This window comes from Ambystoma mexicanum, chromosome 6p, assembly GCF_040938575.1.
Source record: "Ambystoma mexicanum isolate Mex_15411 chromosome 6p, UKY_AmexF1_1, whole genome shotgun sequence".
NCBI classification, from domain to species: domain Eukaryota; kingdom Metazoa; phylum Chordata; class Amphibia; order Caudata; family Ambystomatidae; genus Ambystoma; species Ambystoma mexicanum.
The window spans coordinates 330,314,918-330,337,241 of NC_090935.1; the positions used below are offsets into that span (position 1 = coordinate 330,314,918).

General features: G+C 43.0%; 1 protein-coding gene across 2 annotated transcripts in view; it reads right to left on the reverse strand.

Moving 5' to 3' along the window:
• Positions 1 to 22,324, reverse strand: part of NPR3 (natriuretic peptide receptor 3) — a 295,266-nt gene that overhangs the window by 54,736 nt on the left and 218,206 nt on the right. The window contains exons 6-7 of one of the 2 annotated variants that reach the window (XM_069627088.1): positions 21,305 to 21,440; positions 12,572 to 12,656 (exon numbers count right to left, since the gene is read on the reverse strand). In XM_069627088.1, the coding sequence (XP_069483189.1) occupies positions 12,572 to 12,656; positions 21,305 to 21,440 (221 nt within the window). Of the gene's footprint in view, positions 1 to 12,571; positions 12,660 to 21,304; positions 21,441 to 22,324 lie in introns of both variants that reach the window. The other variant, XM_069627087.1, reaches the window with a different exon arrangement.

Here is a 22,324-nt window from a genome sequence, read left to right on the forward strand (position 1 = left end):
CCCAATGGCTTGTTTTCTTCACCTTGCCACCCTTAACACATTAGAAGACACTTCTACCTAACTGCAGAGTAATCTTTGTGGATTTAACGTATAAGATAAAAATTGTTTTATAGTTGCCAGAGGATAAGATCAAGAAACATCCATAGTCTATTTAGGATAATGCATCTCATTATGCCTTGCTCGCCTTGGGGATTCACGTCCCTCTGGTATTACTGACAACTATCATTCAGAAGGCCCATGGATCAGACACTGCAATGACCTAACCCACACTAAGACAGTGGCTGCACTGACCACAGCAATCCAGCAACGTGCTGTGAGAAACCAGCAGGTGTCTCACCCACTAGTCCTCGGGGATCTGTCATCCAAGTAGCCTGAACATGGCCATCGCTTTTGGATCCAGGTCCTGGGGGCGGACCAATGCGGGAGGATCCCCTGGGTGAGGGATCTTGAGGGCGTGAGAGTGGGACACCGAATGGTGAGACGTGGCATCCTCTCCCCTATAACACCTTTACCATTGCCTACCAAGTAGGATATTTAGGAACTCTAGCCCCCCGCCCCTTTACAACATGAACATTTTCTCACAGACAGCCTGCTATGAGAGACCTGAGCCGTATGCCTGACGAATCACAATACAATGGTCAGACAATTACTGACAATCACACACACATGACTTCCATTAATCTTCCCCACACTGATAAAAGGCAGAGCACGAGAGCACACTCTGAGGGAGGCAAAGTACACAAGGAAACAGCAGTTCCAAGATGTCAGTTTAACGAGAGGAGAAAGACGGCTAAACAGAAGGGGAGCACAAGGAGGGAAGTTCCCTTGACCTTTTCACAAAGAACTGTTGTTTTCATGAGCCCTCGAGATTGGAAAGTGTAAGAACAGGAAAACAGGCTGAAGAATCCTGCATTGTGTGTTAGAGATACCCGGGGGCCTCCCGCATCAATAATCAAGGCAGGGAGAATCACAAGTCACTGTGGTACTGTCCTTAGCTCCAAGAACAAATCAGCATCAGTGAAATCAACAGAGCCGGTGAGTTGGGGAGACTGCTATAAGACCGGCCTGTGCTAAAGCCAAGGTTGCAAGTGGCAACATTGTATGGCGAGCGCTGGAATGATCATTGTTTGAAATAAGTGTGATAATAGACGCAAGTAAAGTTGAACTGCTTATGAGTGATTGAACTTTGAAACCAAGAAACAATACCTTTGACAGAGTGGTCCAGAACCACGTTTGTGCTCAATTGAAGGTCTCTATAAGGCATCCAGCTGGAAAGAGTTGTAGAGAATTGTATATCAAACTGGTCCTGTGACGGGTCGAGCAAAATCACACGCACAATCAAAAGTCTTCAATGTTGATACAGTAAAGAAAGTTTGTGGCAAAGTAGATAAAGTTGGTCTGAGCCCAGCGGAGGGAAATCAATTGAAAGCTTTGTGTTAAAGTGGGTCTGAGCCTGACAGAGGGAGACCCAGGGGGAAGCAAAAATCACCTGAGAAGGCTTTGTGTTAAAGTAGGTCTAAACCTGGTGCTGGGGGACTTGGGGTGAAGCAAAAATCACCCGAGAAGCCTTTGTGTTAAAGTGGGTCTGAGCCCAGCAGAGGGGGACCGGGGGCTGAACAGAAAATCAACTGAGAATTTGTACATGTGAAATCATAAGTAGAAAATAACTTTGTTGCTTGTCGTATTGCATCAGGCCCTATGAGAAAGAGACTGAATGGCAAAAAGATTTTGGCACAGAAGCCCATGAAGTTGAAGTTTTGAACTGCACTCTCATACTAGAGAAGCCAGAGACTGTGCTAAGCTCGAGTGTGCCACATTGTACTGTGCTGAAAACGTGGGCAAGGGAAGCCAACAGCTTGAGTATCCTGACATAATTTCTTGAACACTTGTCTTTTGCATAACATTGTCTCCCACAGTATTTGTATTTAGAAGTAAGGGTTGGCAATAGGTTTATTAGGATAGGCCCTTTTATTTTGACAGACTCAATTAGGACTGCGTTATTGTTATTTGATGGTCGTAGCTTGCTCCCATCTTTAGATTTAGCATTAAATAGGTGTTTTTCAAACCCAATTGAAGTTCAATAAACATCCTTGAACTGTCTGTCTTCCTGTTTGATACCATGCCTTCCTTACAGTGCTAACAGCAATATGGTGGCCGCAGCTTGTGTCCATATGAGTCAATTACGTAGGAAGTGGAATCATCAATGCAACCTCATGTAGGGGTGAGATCATCAATGCAACCTCAAGGGCCGAGTGGGGAGCATGAGCTTGTTGCAATGCACAGTTACATCTCATTAGCTGACTTTGTTTCCCTGTGTCCTGCTCCTTCTTGTTCCCTCATTCTCGGTTTCTTGTTGTTCGAACCATGAGCCATTTTTACTCTGTTCCTCCTGCTGCTACTACTACTACTACCAAAGGCTTCCCGGTTCTCCTGTTCTTCCTCCTGAGTGTATCCAGACCTGCTCCTCATGCCTGCCCGTACATACACTGCCTGGTGATATTGTGGCTACCAGCGTTGATCAGCCCTTGTTCCTTAAGCCATCCACGTCTCATAGATAAACCACATGTATGTCACATTGCTGGGAAACAGATAATGTGTATCAGGGTGAGGGAAGACTTTTGTTAACTAGTTTCAGACTTTTCTCTGCCTAGTTCAGAGCATTGTTCAGGACAATTAATGTTAAATTAGAGAGCTTTTATACATTTCTAAAACACACTATAGTCATGTCAGGGTGCCTAGCTTGTCTGTGGATTGCCCCCCCAGACCTTACCTGGTGGTGGGGAAAATGAGCAGGAACAAGGTAAGAGGATGAGAAAGACCTAGCCCAGAGTTGGGGGTGTTAAAAAGGTGAATGATAGGGCTTAATTACTATGGTTAGTCTGGCACCTTGAAAATGAGATTTTGTTCTTAAGCATTGTTCCGTTTTCATGTCCAGCTAGATTGGATTTAGTGTCCATGATTACCGAAGAGGCCTGGATAGTGGATAGTGGAAAGTGTAATGAGCCTGAGGGCTCTACTCCAATAAACTGGGCAGAACATCTTATCCTTCCAGAACAAGTGCTTGAAGTCGATTTGGATGAAGTTCATTACTTTATCAGGATAATGGGCTAGGGCAGGAAAAACTTCACCAGGGCAAGGTGTTGCTGCACAGTGTAGGGCAACTTTGCACCATCACGGGCACAGTTAATCATTACAAGTATTCTGTTTGCATTGATCAGATGGTACAAAATATTGGTGCAAAATTGCCCGGCAGTGGCACAAAATTGGTTGGCAATGGGGCAGTTAATGTGACCTGAGCAAAGTGTGTGTTATTGGACTGCACTGCAGCGGGCAAAGGGGCTGCTGCCGCCTTCTGATTTTGCATTCCCTGGCGTGCTCTAACCCAAGGCCCTCACTGGCTCTGAGAAGGGTCCCTGTGGCAAATTGTTTCATTTGCTCCCCATAGAAAGATATTTTGAAGCCTCGACGCTATTGCAAATACCACTGCATGGCTTTAAGCTGAGTTTTCAAATACAGCAAGATTTGGAACACATTGCTATTTTCTCCAGAACATTTAGCCCAACATACGCACACAGACGTATTGCCATGATGCAAATACTATTGGAGTTATTTCATAACCTAACTACGTGAGACAACATGGCTCGGTAGAAGCAGCATTCACTTGAACTACGGTTCTAACCACCCTCTCTGGGGTCGAGATTGCATTATTTTGAGTTCTCAGTTTACAAGTGATACGATTTGTTTCTAAAACATTTTGACACAATGAGAGAGGAGAGCCAAGAAGCCAATTACATCTTTGCAAGGATGCCAATTTCCTACCTTCCAAAAATTAGAGGAGGATTAGCAAAACGACTTGTCAAGTCATTGCACAGATAGAGCATCTCTATTTATCATATTATAGCAAGCCCGAGTTCCTTCATATCTTAGAAATAGTTCTTAAAATCATTGCATATATTATCAGTAGGTCATGCTTCCTATGGAGATCGAAGAGTACTTCCTCTCCATAACTCTACCTCTCTCTCTCCCTCTTGCTCTCATGTTCCTTCAATACACTCCCTCTTGACACCTCATATTACCTCAGTCATATCCAACATGCTGTCATCACTCTCTCTACTCCGGACACTCCTATTCTCGTGACTGCAGTATGCAGTATTCAGTATTCAGTGTCCATTAGTTCCTTCCATTTGTGTTTTGCATTTCACCATCGCCAAAACCAGTACAGAAAATAGGCGTATCCCTCGCTTCCTCGCTTCCTTTTAAGTGCAGGGTTTGCATTGACTACCCCAGAATTATATCGGCGTAAAAGGTAGGTGAAAGCGGAGCGTACAGACAGTCGCGTCAGCCGCGAGGCAAGACGTCTCGGTTGCCAAATCATCTCGTATAATCTGTTAAATTCTACAATGGGAAACTGTGACTCATTCCATTAGGGGACTCTAAACCCCATGTAAATGAGTTGTGAAGCAGATTTATTAAAGCAATACGCAGTGCTTGGTTTACAGGGCTGAAAGCATGGGGTCTCAGCGCGCATCGTGGTCTATGGTGCCATCGCTGGAAGAATGCAGAAATGAGTCATGCACACCACTCAGTTTGTTCCAATTTATAAGAAGTTATTTACAAAAAAAAATGAGGATCTCACACTGCTCCATTTTATGCAGAATCAGACCTGGTAGAATCCTTCACAGAGCATTTAATGAGGAACAAAATCTTTGAAAAGTGTCACATTGCTAACAACATAATCGAGTGTACCTCCTTAATGCTCAATAGCTTTACAGTGGGATTTACTTCTATCTGCTCTAAAGTCTACTTCACACACCTGTGGACCGTGTAGAAAAGCACAGAAGAAAGTAATCCTTCGGAATGGATGTTATGCATTTCATTTAGTTATGTATTTCTAATGGCCGCATTTTCTAGACACACAATATTCAAATGTTGCTCATTGGCGAGAGGGGTATTCCGTTGTGAGACTGCGGGGATCACCTTCACCTATCCATTCTCTGGAGATATCATAACCAATTGAATTAGGTTGTCAAAGCCATTTTGTGAGCTTACTAAACTTCCAAATTAATTTTCAAATTTAGGAAAGAAAAGGACCCAAGAAAAAGAAATCTGACAGCCAACTAGTAAGAGCAATGGAGTTACCTGCCACGGGTCAGATAAAGCCCCAGGAAGGCCTACATTACCCTGTAGCCAAAAAGAGAGTCGCGAAAATCACGACAGTACAAATTAGAGTTGAGACATTGTCATAAAGTAAAAGAATGTAATGTGGATGAAATAGATGTTGCTTAAAATTGCATGGACAGAAGAAAAAGAAAATAGAAATGGTTAAAATACGGGGAGCACCGAGCATTTTTCGGTGCTGGCCAATTTAGAGAGACCCAGAAGACATATGGCTGCATTCATATTGGAACTGGGTTTTTTTACTTCAAATCAATATGCTAAGGACAATTATGCTCGTCCTTGTTGCATAGACTTGATTAAAGCTCAGCAGTTAAGCGGTTAAAAGGTTGTATTTAGTAGCGATCCTCGATGATAGGATTGATACATTAAAAAACATGTATTAACTCAATACAATTTTGTTTCATATGCCCAATAATGCAAAGGAAAACAGCCTTTAGGGGTTAAGCAATACACTTTTTAATATATCCAACTACCTTTTTTTTTTACTCTTTTTTCGCTGTTGGTTATTGTGAATTTGAATTCTTGTATATGGTTTTACTGTAAAGCGCTCTGATGCTCTTGTTAGTCATGTTTACGGTATAGAAAAATTGTTACATTAATACATACCTTACATATCCTGTTTTTTTTTTTACCGACGTGAATTACTTTGAAGTAATTCCTTTGAAAAAACAATCAAATTATATGGCTGTTCGGAGGGTGGGGGTTGGAGGTCATGAGTTTACAGGGTTGGGGTGGGGATCGGGGTACGGGCACTAGCATAGGGAAAGGGCATGCTTGCAAAGGGGACCCCAAATAAAATCAATTCAATTAGTTTTTTCAAAGGAATTACTTTGCAAATAAAATGACTACAAACGAATTCCTGTTGGTAAAATGACATGGTACCGTGCATTGCTACAAGAACTATAAGAACAGCAGATACATGGAGGATGAACGCAATAGAATTATTGCCCAAAGCAGGAAAAAAGAATTCCGATGACAGCAGGAAATATGTATGCAGAGAATTCTGAAGTACTGACATCTGAAATAATTGAAATAAATGACACTTAATTCTTAACTTGGTCAATCGTAATGATGGTCTAATACTTGAAGATAGGAAAACATCCCATAGGATTCTTTGCATAAGATCTGGCATTAAAATCAATGCACTATTTAGCCAATAATGATTGAACCTTCAGACAAAAAATGTTAGTGTAAATATGCTAAAAAACACTGTAAAATACCAAGATATATGTCCAAGGTAATTCAATAGCACATATAGGAGACCACTGAGTCACTTTAAGTGTCTGCAAATTGAAATCTTAAAGAAGACATTTCTCCTCTTTCACTTTTCCACAAATCTACTATGTGTTACCCACTCAAAAGAGGTAGGTGCCAGGTACAGAGGACTGCAATTCAGATGTAGATACCAAAATATGTAGCCCTGGACCATCTAAATAGAATGATACAGACTTAGGAATGACATGCACAGCTCATTTCCATTTTGCAATGGTCCGGATAAGCTAATAGAAAATGCACTTCTACCTACTTCTTTCTTTATTTGCAGGAGGAACAATGCTCTTTGATCACAAAAGAATGGACAATAGATAAGAGAGTATCCTTTGTTTTCAAATATGGAGCATTTCCATCACATATTTTGGTGTTCTTGAACTATGCACTAGAACTGGGTTTGAATGGAAATGTAACATCCCTGAAGCAGAGATTTGACTCCTTAATCTTTCAGACAGAAGTACAAATTAGATTACAATGGTGCTGGTGACATCCAAATTAAGTAAGCACATCTGGGCAATTATTGAAGCTTTGGAAAAATCTAACAATTACCATGTGGCTTTTACTACCTGGAAGTAGGCTATAGTAGAGGGCCCCTATCGCTAATAGCGGTAATGTGACAATTTAATATAAGATCATTTAAACAGAAAGGGGGTGATTAAACACGCTATGGTAATTGGTGCAAAGTCAGGCTTTCATTGTAGGTTTATGTACAATTCAGTTGAAAGAAGAACAAGTGAAGGCACATGGCCTGCCTGAAACATGCCCCTCCATGGCTCAGTTAAGAAGATGTTGAAAGTGTGCTGTGTAACTGGAGAATAGATATTAAGTTATTCAAAGGCTGATTCATGAAATTAAGATGTACAAAAATGGTTGTTCTGTTGATTTCCACACTCCTCCCAGCACCGATTTCTACTGAGAAGACCCCCCCAGTACACATCATACAGATCACACCATTCTCCAGTGAAATAGGAGTGTTTCCTTTGATAAAGGGTACATTATTAAGTGATCTTAGTCGTCTGATAAATATCCATCCATTCATCCGTGAGCCTCTACTGCCTCCGATCCCCCACGAGGCTCACCGTCCGCAAAATGGTGGCACACTGCTAATTTTGTTAACACTCGTTGCATAGCAACTGCTGCTCGTGTGATTGGCTGTTGGCCTTATCACCTCATTCTGGAAACCGGAAGGCGAAAGCCGGCCTCAATCTCAAAGGCCTGATCCACAAGGCTCAGCGCCTGTCCTTTGCCTATCTGTGACTGCCAGCTCCAAAGGGCCAGAAACGCTGTCCAGCTCACGCCAGCTCCAAGACACCAACAAACCCAACCCCCTTTGGTCCCCAGATGGACCACCGCTCTCCATGAAAGATAGAACAATACATAATATCTTCTGGAACTTCCACTGTCACTGTACCATATTCGTGCTTGCGACTGAACCTCAACTCCATAGCCACTCGATTTATCCACCTATTGGTACCACTATTGTTGTCCCCTCCGATGAAAGCACCTCCTGACCTAGTGTGCACATACAATATCTTCAGAGTCATTGCGCAAATTAATCAACTTACCACATGCTACGCACTAGGCTCCCAGTCAAGCCTGCGGCACCCTTCTGCCCAACTTCCTCCAACTATCACCATCCAATTTGCCTGTAAAGACTTCTGCTCACTGCCAGTGAACACCTCAGTCACACCCGGACCTGCATACCAGATGAATTACATCTGCCTGCTGGCCCTTGCCCGTGATTGCCCCTACTCCTCGCTACTCACTATGTACAACTGCATGCCATTTGAAACTCATTTTTTGCCTGTTAACCTACTGCCTGTGATTGCCCTTACCTAGTGTCATTCACTGTGTACTATTGCACGCCATCGATTTGTATTTTTATCCCTGCTGCCCCTACCTAGTGGTATTCACTGTGTACTATTGCACGCCATTGATTTGTACTTTTGTGCCTGCTTCCCTTGACCAGCGACTGCCTCCCCTCTCACCACCCCTACTCTGCTCAAAACAGCCCAACCCACTATGTTAGGACTCTTATCCACCATCATGTTCCCTTTTTGCATTATCCACAATTCTGTACCTTGCTCAGAAGGAACCTTCATCAAACACGACAATGGACTAGCTAGACTTGCCTGCCTGCGCCACCACCCCATCCCTTGCCCCACCCCTTTCTTCCCACCATCTCCCCTTTCCCTGTCCCTAATGAACAAAAATCACTGGAACCTAGAACCAATTCCTCCAACACCACAACCACTAATGCTAAGCTCACCACCTCTACGCTGATTTCCACTAAACGTGCCCCCAAGACCTCTACCAAGGCAATACCCACCCTGGGTATCGACAGATTCAACAGACTCAGATCTTGCACCAAACTCCTCCATCTAACCAATCCTACCATCTCCTCTATATCCTCATCCCCCAAAATAAATAACACACCTACTACCCACTTTCACAACAGTCCAACCAAAGCCTCAGCCAAACCACAAATATTTACCAAAGTTACTCCAAACCCTTCACTAATACCAGGCAACATATCCCTCACAGACCCCACACAAAACCTCAAAGGTGCACTTATTAATGCACGGTCACTTGGTGCACATGCCTTAGAAATTCACGACCTCATTATTGAGCAAAAACTAGACATCCTAGTAGTAACCGAAACTTGGCTACACCCCACGTCAGGCCCTCTAATAGCAATCGCCATCCCCCAAGGATTTACCATACTCAGGACCGACAGAACTACCACCCAGGGAGGCAGAGTGGCCATAATAGCTAAAACCTCCCTGCATTTCAGAGCTTGCCCATAAATGAAACACAAAGATACAAATTCCTTTTAGCCAAATACACCTCCAATCCCAAAACAACCGCAAACTTCCTTGTCGTTTATAGAGCTCCAAACAAAAAGACTCACTCAGAAATAGATATCTCACTACTACTCACACCCTATATCAAACCAAACACTAAATACATCATCCTAGGAGACCTAAACCTAGGCTATAACGACCACCTTGACCATGCAGCCACGTCTTTCCACACAGCCATGCAAGACATGAGCTTCTCACAACTAGTCAATGCCCCCACCCATGACAAAGGCAGAATACTGGACTGGGTCTTAGCTCTTAACACTGAAATCTCTATTAACTCCATCCTACATAGTGACTGGTCTGACCACCACACCATTCGTTTCCCCCTTTGCATCAACTCCACAGACCCCAGCATGACTAAAAAACCTGATACCTTTGAAACCAGAAACATCAAAAAACTCAGCGGATAACCTCGCTCCAGTTCTCAGAGAAGCACTGACCCCCATCTCCCCAGATAGCAACAACCCTACTCATCTGGCAGATTGCTTCCACAAATGCCTCTCTGCCACCATCAACTCACTAGCTCCCATTACAACCAAAACTCTGAGACCAGATAAACGCCAGTTTCTGGTTCAATGAGGAACTAGTCTCCCTGAGACGCACTAAAAGAGCACTAGAACATCGGCATAAAAAAACACCCCAGACTCAGTAATAGCATTTAACGATGCCAATAAAATCTACAAAAAAGCAGTAAAATCACACAAAGCGAATGCCCTTAATCTACGGATCACCAATGCCTCTTCCAACTCCAAGGAGTTATTCTCAATTCTCACAGAACTAGAGAATCCCTGTCAAGATACAACTCCCATTAATGCCAGCAAAACCTGGTGTACCACAATCCAAGAAGCACTAGCATCCAAAATAACTCAATTACAAATAAAGAAAATTGCAAACAAAAAACGAATCCTCGCAGGTAAATCCCTGTCCGCCATCGTAGAAGAACCCTCACTGCCATTCCATGCGAACCATTTCATTTCACCCCGTCTCACAAGAGACAGTACTAGACACTATAGCCAAATTAAAAGTGTCTAACTGCACAGAAGACCAATCCCCCCCATCTAGTTAAACTCTGTGCCCCCACACTTACCCCCATTATCACAGAATTTGTCAATGCCTCCTTCAACTCCAATACAGTCCCCATCAGCATCAAAAAAGCCTGGATTACTCCCCTCCTGAAAAAAAAACTCTGGACCCTGCCATCCCCACCAACTATCGGCCCATTAAAACGGTCCCATTCCTATAGAAAATAATTGACAAAATAGCATATACCCAAATCCAAAACCACTTAGAACAACACCAAGTACTAGACGCCAGACAATCTGGATTTCACCCGAACCACAGTACCGAAACGGCACTCCTGGACCTGAAAATACAAATGGATGCCACCGGAGACTCAGGTAAACTGTCTCCTAATGCTGCTGGATCTCTCTGCGGTGTTCGACTTAGTCGACCATGATAAACTTTGCGCCACTCTGTCCAACGATGCCACCAAATGGGTCAAATCATGATTAGCCGACAGAACATCTAGAGTTTCTATTGGCAGAGAATCAGAAGACCCCATTCCAGTCCCCATAGGCTTTCCCCAAGTAGCTTGCTTATCCCCTACCTTCTACAATGCCTATACTAAGCTACTATTTACAACCCTGGATGCCATGGGTGTCATCGACACCCAGATCCTCATCCCACTGTCGGGCAACCATGAGACAGACTCCTTGCTCATCAACCAAATCTGCGCTCTAATTGAGAATTGGATGGCACACAACAGCCTCTGCCTAAAATGATGATAAAACAGAGTTACTCATAGTCGGATCCCCTAGGAGAATCAACTCTCTCCAGCCCACCTATGTCTCATTCATCATTGATGGCACCACAATCCCCATACTCAAGCTGGTCAAAACCCTCGGCGTCTACCTAGATGCCACCTAACTATGACAAAACAAGTAAACGCCATCTCTTCAGCCACCTCCTACACAGCGAAACTTATCTCCTTGAGTCGTAAATTCCTTTCGCCTGAAAACTGCATTACCCTAGCAAGAGCCCTCATACTCTCAAAACTTGACTACTGTAACGTACTCCTCCTAGGTACCTCCAACTTTAATCTGTCCAAATTCCAACTCATGCAAAACAAAGCCGTTCAAGCAGCACTAGGCATAAAAAAGTCCGAGCACATCTCCATCATCAGGAGAAAGAACCACTGGCTACCCATTAAAGCCAGAATTATATTTAAAACCCTATGTATCACATATAGATGCATCACCAACACAGCCCCTAAATAACTCAATAACATAGTCATGAAAAAAATCCGCTCCAGACCCCTTAGATCTAGTAACCACTCTCTCCTAGATTTTCCACGCTTCAAACGTTCGAGAGCGGGAGGCAGCAGCTTCAACGTCCTAGCCCCCAAACATTGGAATGCGCTCCCGTCCCACATCAAGAATGAAGTTTCTCACCAGCAATTCAAAATGTCACTGAAAACCTGGCTATTCAACCAATTCTAACCTACCTAGACAGCCCCGCCTAACATCCTCACTAAGCATTATGCCCCCGAGTTTTTTCTGTTTTCTGTTCAAACCCCCCCCCACCCCCCCACCTCCCACAGCCACTAATGTAAAGTCCCCAATGAATGTAATACTAAACTGTCTGTAACTATGATGTGATACCTCTGGGTCTGGGAATACAACAAATGTAATAAATGAATAAAATAAAATAAAAACATCCAGTATCAAACGGGCTTCCTCTTGAAGGCCTAGAGCAAAGGTTGCTGTTGGCAAGATCTTTTGGAAAACAAACTACTTTGATGAACAACTGCTTAACAGTGGCATTGTATTAAAGAAACAGAATAACATGTTAAAGTATGTCTTTTTTTATAGGATGTCTGCTGTTAAATCAGGATTCATCAGTCATAAAATCTTTACAGCTCCACTTCTCCTTTTAAAATGTGATGGCACATAAGGCCTCATTATGAGTTATCAGTGGTTACAGAATTACTGCCACGTTTACCACCCTGACAAATTCTGAGTTTAACAGACATATTTGGAAAGAACCTCTAGCACTTGGTTAGGGGTCTGCAACCTATGGCTCTCAGATGTTTTGGACTGTAACTCCTGTGATCTCTCACCATTGACTGTGCTGGCGAGGGTTTATTCAAAATATTTTGAGCTGTGCGCATTATTTAAAACACTGTACAATATAAAGCAGCATAACTTCACAAAGATGAAGAAGAGAAAATATTAGAAAATGTGACAAGGCATGCTTCTCACCTGAAAAAGTAGAATGCCATTAATAATCCAGCCCCTAATAATGCCCCAACTACGATTCCTGTGACGGCGGATTCTCCTAGACCACCTGCTTGAAAATAAATGAAATGATCAGCCATATTGATTCAGTGGTCAAGACAGAACAAAATGTACATGCCAACACAAGTGTATTCAACATTAAATAGGCATATTTACCAGGGCATCTTGTTTGTGTGTGATATCTAGTAAGTCTACAATGTGTGACAACAAAATCCAGAGAACTTTTCTCTTTCTGCATTATCTGCAACTAAAGACAGGGTTGTGTGAGAAACTTGAAGGTGTCTCACCCGCTAGTCCTCAGGGATCTATCTACCAGGTGGCAAGGACATGACCGTCACTATTGGAACAAGTTCCTCGGGGTGGACCAGTGTGGGAGGATAACCCGGATGAGGGGTCTTCGGGGAGTGGAAGTGGGACAATAAAACGTCAGAGATGGTATCCCCTTCCCTGTAACACCTTTTCTCCATCTTACCAGATAGGATACACAGAAGCTCAACCCCCACCCTTTCCTGACACAAACACTTTCTTATGGACAGTTCATTGTGAGCGACAACGGACTAACACCAGAGCCGTATACCTGACAAGTCTCAACACCATGGTAGGGCAAGGTCAGGCAATTACAGATCATTATACACACATGACTCCCATCACGCTTTCCCACATGGATAAAAGGTGGAGCACGAAGGCGCACTCAGAGTGAGGAAAGCGAAACAGTAGTTCCAAGATGGCAGTTTAACACAAGAAGAAAGGCAGTGAGACTGGAGAGGGTTGCCAAGAGGGAAGTACCCTTGACCTCTAGAAACCATTATTTTCAAGAGCCTTGGAAAGTGAGAAGCCTAAGATCGGGAACTGAAGCTGAACAATCCTACACTGTAGTTCCAAAGGTATCCGGTGTGGTCCTGTGTCGATAACCCATGCCGGGAGGAGTGATTGCCGCTGTGGTACTGTCCTTAGCTCCTGTAAGAAAGCCACGCCAGTAAAAGCAGCACAGCCTGTGAGTGGGAGAAACTGATATGAAATCAGCTTGTGTTTGAACTAAAGTTGCAAGCGGCAACATTGTATGAAGAAATCCACAAAGAACAGTGTTTGAAGCGCATGCAAGGAGAGGCGCGAACAAGTGGAAACTGAAGGAGTGAATGTACTTTGTACACAGTATCTTATCTGGCTTTTTCAGAGTGGTCCAACGCCACGTGGATGCTAATTTAAACGTCTCTGTTAGGTATCCAACTGAATGGCAACTGTATTGTAAAAAAAGGAACTTTGTATCGAAAGTGGTCGTGCGACGGGTCAAGCTAAACCCTGTGCACATTCGAAAGTCTTCGATAAGGATAAAGTGAACTGCAATTAGTCCGAGACCGACTGAGGGTGACTAATTGAAAGTAGAAAAGGGGTCTGAGCCCGGCTGAGGGGGATCCGCAGTGAACCATGAGTAACTCTAGAAGGAATACTTTTGGGAACTTTAAAATAAAAGGATCTGAGCCCGGAAGAGGGGGATCCACTGTAAAAGAAAAGGGATATGAACCCGGCGGAGGGGGATCCAGGTAGAGACACCTGTGTTACATAATTATAAGACGAAAATAACTTTCTATTCTTATTTTGTACATCAGACCCTCTGAATCAGGACACGCTGATGAGAAAAGAGACTTGGGCACAGAAGGCCCTAATGCTGGAATAAAAACACTATCCTTGTGTCGAGGAAGCCAGATTGTGTGTTTGGCTCAAGTGGCCCACCTTGCCCCATGCTGAAAACGTGGGCAAGGGAGGCAAATGGCCCGAACATCCTGACATATCATTTTGTGAACACCTCTTTCTTTTGCATGAAAATTCCCCCACACTATTTGTTAATTAGGTGTAAGAATTGGCAATAGGTTTTTTAGTGTAGGCCTTTTTATTTTGACAGGAGTCCACTAGGACTATAATATTATTTGATGGTCGTAGCTTTCATCTATCTGTAGAATTAGGTTTAGATGGGTGCTTTTTACCCCGTTGTTAAAGTTCAATAAACACTCTTGAACTGTGGTCACTTGTGTCTGTCTTACTTCGATACCATGCCTTCCTTACGGGTGGCTCATCCATAATGGATGATGTGGTGCCAGCCCACCTGCAACCTCGCCCATTATGGACGAGCTGCACCAGCCCAGTAAAATAATTGGGCGCTCCCCAATCTTGTTGCAACTGAGGGAGCACTTCTGGGCTGGCTTAAACATTGTTTCTCTTGAACAGTTTAGTTCCCCAGTATGAATGAGTGAAGAGCCATGCAAGGCCTGGGGTCATTTTTTAGCGAGGCAGATGTATACACCATCTCTAGTGCCCTCCCCTTCACCTCCATCATACTGGAAGAAGAGCAAGAGAGCAGTATGTGAGACACCAGGTATCACCCCAATACCGCATTGAAGATATAAGAGGAGCTATACACTTAGACAGCCGTTTCAAATGTACCATCGTACTGATGTGGTGGAAGGATGTCTGCATACACCACTGATCATAGAAGAACTATAAGTTAAATCAGACCAGAGTAAAGTGACGTCATGAAGAGAAGACACTAGGACGTACTAAAACGATATGCAAATACTCAAAAAATGAAGATGTAATTGAAGTAGCAATAGAAACATGTATGTAAATGCGAACAATTCATATACCCCAAGAAGATAAGTAAGAAGAGAATCAGCAAATGTATATATGCGAAAAAGCAAGCTAGATGAGACACATAGAAGCTTCCTGCAGCAGAAAACGCAGGTAAAGCGGCCGAGATGGAAAGATGGATGCTGGTTTCGTATAATAGTGAGCTAAGAAGCCTATAAGGGAGAGACCAGAACAGCTTTGTGTGAAGAACAAAGAATGTCTGTTTGGTGTGGGACCAGGATGCCATATCAAGAGGCAAACTGCACGACACAGATGATAAGCTACATATGAAGGACATATTTCTCTTAGATTAAGTGAAGGAGAAAACATTTGCAGGAGCCAAGTATTGAATAATTGAAGATGCAGACATCCTATGCAAAATAGGGCAATCAAGTCTCCAGAGGCCAAAAGGAGTAACAGCACCCAGCTTCATTGAACTAAATAGCACTAAATAAAAGGCTGAAATGGACAAAATCACGGTCTCCTCACACGTGGTGCTAGAGTTGAAAACAAGGCCTATTCATTAAGCTTCAGCTGAAGATAGTGATGTAACAATACTACCTAACGGTCCCAAGGAAGAGAACAGTCAGCAAGGTCACCTAAAAGAAGAAAAATGTACTTGGGACCTAACTGATGAGAGACGGGAGGCTGATTGACAAAAGTAGGCAGTGGTCTGGCGTTGTTCCCCGCATTTTCGTTTTGCTCACGTGCTGCTAACAAGCCAAACGTTCAAGGTTGGGAGAGAATGCCAACCAATCACGAGATCCTATAAAGTAGTGTCCCGTGCATTGTTTCAGAAGCCAATCATTTGCTGTTATTCGACTATTAATCTGTATTATATGTAGTAAGAGGTAGTTCAAGGTGTGCCTAAATGTATAAGGAAATATGTTCCCTTGACCAATCCCTCGTTTCAATAGGTTTGTACTGTTTGCCACGTAGGATGACGTCATAGCTGACATACATCGAGGTATAAAGTATTTGTATAATCAAACTATCGACGCGAGTGTGTGAGCTGCAATCTGTCTGTTCACCAGGTTTCCCTACTTTATTTGAACTGATAAAGTAGTAGTTTGCTATATTCCTTGAGTCTGTGCGGTTATTTGGGACCAAGATTGTTTATTGGTATATTGGTAACGCCGTCTGGCACTTGCAATGCTCCAGGTGCTACTGCACAGTTTTGTTACCCCATCACTGCATGGCCCATTGAGAATGAAGGCTGGCAAACTGCACGTTTGTATGTGGAGGGGGTGCCCAACACAGCTGTGTCTACCCACGGAATTAATTTAGTAGGAGTAAACCTAATAATGTCAGGATATAAACAAATGCCTGCAATAGGCACATTTACCCACTGAGCTACCTTACCTTCAGTTTAAACCAATATAATCATTTTTATATCTACATAACCGCTGGGTTCAGGTGAACAAAATGATACAAATGTGAAAGAAAAGTATGTTTTTTTTTTCTTCCATTTGATGATTTGATGATTTGTTTGACTTCCCTTCGAAATATCGTGTACTGTGTCATAGAATTAAAGGATTCACTGGTAATTTACCTTGCTGAAATTACTTTTTAACGGTAAATTTGGTAGGTATATTTTGATGGAGTATTATGGGGGGACTCGCCATTAAATTACCCTTCAGCAATTTCTGTCTATAAAATCATAGAGATCAGTAACAATACTTTATAAAAGTGATTTTTTCCAAGAGAGAGATAAGTCTTGAAAATCACAAACTAAGGTATAGCATTCATAGCAGCATCTTGACTTCGCATGCATCTGCCCTTTCAACTGTAAACATTGTTTGATTAGTACCCATGTAATAGTGGCAGCTCTCCTTCTGTGTACATGTTTGTATACATGTGGATTGCAACTGACTGAATGGCTACCAGTTTAGCAGATTTGGTAAGCCGCGAGTGCATTCCCCATTCAGTGAGCACAGCCCCCATACCAGAACACTTACATTAATAGCTAGCAGCCAGGGAGGACTGCCACGCTATGGGAAGGACTGGGGAAAGCACCTTGATAGGCTAAGTAAGAGGGCCTGACGTTAAACTGTTGCAATTAGTCAATTTTCTTTGGGAGCTTCCCTAGAGACGGTCAGCAAACATCTCTTCCTGCATAAACCCAATTACACTGCAGTGTAGGGCGACCATCTTATGCTTCGGGATTAGTCAAATGGACACCTAAAACCTCTGTTTCACTTTTGTTTTCTCGTGATTTATTTTAATTACTGTGTTCCTTGTAGCCATTTTGCTCCAGGGTGCCTGGCCTCCATCAGCACAAAAGAGCATTCGCTTGGAAGTTTATTTCCATTGAAGATCTGCAAGCACTGACTGCTGCTGTCTTTCCTTGCTGTCTATTAGGCAGCATCACGGAATCGGTCTCGACAATATCATGTGGTTTTACACTCAGCATCTTGTTCGATTTAAGTGCTGAGCTAAGTCCGGACTTGCACTGTGTGATCGAGACTTGGTTATGTGAGTCTTCTGTCCCCACTATTGTCCAGACTCTCCCAGACGCCTATGAGATTGTTCATCTCGATCGTGTGTCGGCTCACCCAGGCAGTGGGGTTGCGGTAATCTAGAGGTCTCAATTCACAGTCACCTTGGTGCCTCTTGTCCACGATATTAAGCTGGAAGCCTAACTGGTTTACTTCACTATTTCAGCTTCATTGACACAGCACAGTCTTATGGTATACCATCCACCAGGGTCTGATTATCTTTATGTGCCCACTTCTTGGAATTGGAAGCTAATTTAAATATGACATTTTCCAATTTACTGATGGCTGGTGACTTCAATTTGAAATATAATGCTCCTATGTCACCAGCGGTGGCCCACTTTTTCTGTACTATGAGTGACTTGGGTTTGAACCTCAGCTGGCATAAGGTAGCCAAGGAGGATATCCTACCAGCCATTCAAGATAAATGTGGGTATGCCCATTAGGTGAATGTTTCCTCCCTAATGCAGACATTTATACTTTTAGCCAACTCCCTTGAACCGCGAAAGTTCCAGAAAGCCTGTCAACGGCCTCCCGAACCCTGGTTCAATGAAGAGCGGAAATCTCTTTGCCTTAAAAAACGACAAGCTGAGCGTAAATGGCAGTCCACCTACTCTCTCGACGGACAGCTTGAATTTCAGCAAATTATTAAACTATATCAGTCTGCTATTAGTTGACGAAGTGTGCTTTTTACACAAATACAGTGGAAAGCACTCTGAACCAACCTAGGTAGTTATTTTGTCTTGTGCGGTCACTCTTCAAAAGCCAAATCTATGTCAGGTGTGATTCCCCCGCAATTACCAGGCCATTCCCTGTCTAACTAGTTTATTAAAAAGATTTACAACATTTGGGACAAAATCCCGCTATCTGGGCTAAGAACTAACGAATATGGCGCAGATTCTCCATTAGTGTCCCCTCCTAAAACATGGACCACCTTCCCATCGCTCTCATCGGACGACATTGCAAGTGCTACTAAGCACCTTAAATCGGCTTTCCCCTTGGATCCTATTCCCCTGGGCATTCTTCAGGAGATCATTCCAGTGAATATCTTTTGGATGACTCTGACGGTGAACGCTTTTTGAATATCTGGCACTATTCCCATGGAACTAAAACAATCTCTTATTTCCCTTCTGAAGAAGCCCTCTCTGGATCCTGCTATTCTGGCCACTTTTCACCCCTTCTCCTTTTTCCCCTTCATTATGAAACTGCTTGAGTCTTTGATCTCGCTACTCCTTAGTTCCTTCTTGGAAAGCTCTAATTTTCTTGACTCTTTCCAGTCAGGATTCAGGCCTGGCCATGGCGCAGCGAGTGTTCTTGACTCTGTGAAGGATGATCGCACACGGCTGGGTGATCAGGGAGGTGTGGGTGCGCTGATCCTTTTCGATCTTTCAACGGCCTTCGATACAGTGGACCATGCCTTGCTCCTACAACACCTGTCTCTACCTGGTCTCTCTAGGTAAGCCCTATCCTGGTGTGCATAATTCCTGGTGGACAGGACCAAACTTTATCCTGGTCTTCATTCAACTCTCAATCTAAAACTTTATCGTGTGGGTTCCCCCAGGGCTCTGCCTTGTCTCCTGCCTTAGTCAACATCGATATCCAGCTATTGTCTTGCTTATCCACTCCCACCGCTTCCAATGCTTCTCCTATGCTGATGAAACGCAAATCATCATCCGGCTTGACTTGGCACAACCAGACTCAGTGTCTCAGCTTTGGGGTTGCTTGGCAGCAGTGGGTTGTTGGGTGAGCAACAACTGGCTTAAGCTAAATGAAGATAAGACAGAGGTACTGGTGGTTGGCCCTTCCTCAGGTCTCTGCCCTGGCCCATCTACTTCCTCTGCTTTCTGGTCTCCGTTAGTGTTCGCCCCAGAGCTCAATCCCTTTCCTATGTCAGTCTCTGCGATAAAAAATCTTGGTTTTATAATCTCTGCCTCTCTGTCCACCGAGGCTCAGGTTAGTTCAATTTGCAAAAACTGCTATTTTCAATTAAGGGTCCTCCGTAAGGTCCTGCCAATCATACCTTCCCACCTCGAAGCCCGAGTTGTTGCTTCCCTTATTCTGAGCCAAATGGATTACTGTTATTCTTTTTTTCTCGTGCAGCCTCTGCATCACTTTCATCGATTGCAGTGTCTTCAAAATCTCACTGCCCGGATCGCTACTGGCACTTCTTACGGCTCTCATATCTCTCTGGTACTTCATTCCTTGCACTGGCTGACTGTCCAAAAACGTGTTATGTTTAAGTACCTCTGCATAGTGCACCAGGCCTATTATGGCCGAGGCGCAGAGTACTTACAGGATAGGTTTCCACCTCACCATCCAGGACGTACACTACGTTCAGAAGAAGTGGTCTGCTTTCTACTCTCTGGTTTCTACTCACTAGGATGGGCAGCTGTTCGTTCTCAATTGCTGTGGCAAAACTGTGGAACTCTCTTCCACTCACTCTCCGTGCCATGGAGGACCACCTTACATTGGGACATTCCTTGAAAACCCATCTGTTCTAGGCTTGGCCTGCTCTGTTGTATCTCTTAGCACCAAGATGCCTCTGGTGAGCCTGCACTTTACAAATTCATCTAACATAACATTAAAAATGTGTTTAAATAATACCCCAAAGGTGATGAAAACTTAAAAGGAATGATGGAGAGCAAAAGGGAAAGGGATAACCTGCAGTATAAAGGTAGGTTGTTTTAACCTCTGCACACATCAGAAAAGCCTAATGTGGACCTGATTCTGGAGGAAACATCAACTAGAAGTATACAGGTGTGCCTCAAACAGGTTAATACATGATTCATGATTAAAGGTTCAAGAATCTAGACATAGGTACACTAGAGGACGATGGGACTAAAAGCACATTAAATTAACGTTGAGTGGAGGGAAGTACTGTATACACATGGCTCAATGACTGATGATGCACTGAACAAAGTTCATGGTTACTGCTCTAGTAGTGTTACCATTCACTCTACCCTATCACACAGATGTGACAGGAGCACTCAGGAAATGTAGCATGCAACCCAAGCTTTTGTGGAGCATCTGAAGCCTTCTGCAAGGACAGGGGTCAGTTTCCCAGAGTCGGTGGACTGCAAAGTACGGCTCCCTAGCCCCCAATAGAGGGGTGGTGCAGCTCATGCATTGGCAATACTGGAGAATGTAAACATGCCTTTCTGGACTTGCATGTTCAGCACTTCCTGGAAATCATGGCCCATGCACTCATGATTGTAATGGGGGTGAAATACACAAATGTATCTGGTATTACCTTGATGCTATGAAGCTGTTTTTTCATGACTGAATGTGCTAGGCAACACACTTGATAGTCAAATCTAGTTAGAATGTTTGGATATCTACAATAAATATGTTTGAGAAAAAATAACACTGAATTTCATTCTAGAGAATTTGCATAGTTGTTTCGCATTGTCAACACCCACATGCTTTTTTCATCTGGTCAGTGGACAAGTCCAGCTCTACTGTTTTGAAATAACAATGTGCCTACACTGGAACCTACTCATATACTACTTTCTAACACCATTGCATAAACATTTCAAATGGAAAATGTGCACATTGCTTTAAACTCCATTATTAAACTTACATGATTTACAAGGAGTGGTGTTCGTTTGCTCTACAACTCTGTTTTCATCTATTCGTAATCTTCCGTGTCCCCAAGGGAGCTTTACATTAGGCCGGATCTCAAAATGGCCACGTATGCCGTAGTAGTCACCAATTACCTGAAATAACATCCAAAAGACTGAACGTTTTTATTTGATTTCGATACAACTTAGGAAATAAGAGGTCTGTAAAATCACATAGGGGTCTGTTATGGGTATGGTTTGAACAAGAATAGGATTTTGTTTTAAAGATCATCTACTTTGAAAAAAGCCATCTAATTAGGACTGGGGATCACTTCGATTATTTACGTCATTGGGTATGTAGAAAGTGGAGCATGGGGTGAATAATCAATGTTTATCATATACAGTATCTAACTTATGCTATAAATATCCTGTGCAATCCCAACACATAATTTGCTGTCATTTTAAAGACAGGGAGTCTTTCCAATTCCCCATGTTTATACTGTTAGCATCATACCCATAAAAAGGCTCACAATATTTATTATGATTTATTGGTAGTGTTACGGAAACCTGCAGAGCCGCAGGTTGGCGAAGAGCCCCAAAGTCGTAACTAGAGGATTAGACAAGACACAGAGTGTAGGGAGAGTGCAGAGGCTAGGCAACATTGAGAGGACACTATTAACACAAATGAGTCTCTTCATTCTTTAGTGTTCACAAATATAAACAGAGTTAACAGGCTTTTTGTCCAAACACTTTGCACAAAAGTGTTGTTTAAGTTTCTTTCCAAGTCATTTTTTTGGTCGAATTGAAGCATGTTAAGATTTTGAATTTAAGAAGATCCCTCCTGTCAGGCTTTGGCCTCCTGCTTTTGTTATAGCAAAAAGGTAAAGGTGCCAAAAAAAGGGTTTGATTTTAAATCATTGGTGTTTTTAAGAACGACATTCCATTTATATTTGTGAATTCTAACATTTAAACAAACTATTTTGAACTTTTAAACTAACAGAGCCAAATCTTCTGAAATAATGTTTGACCAAAACTTCTTT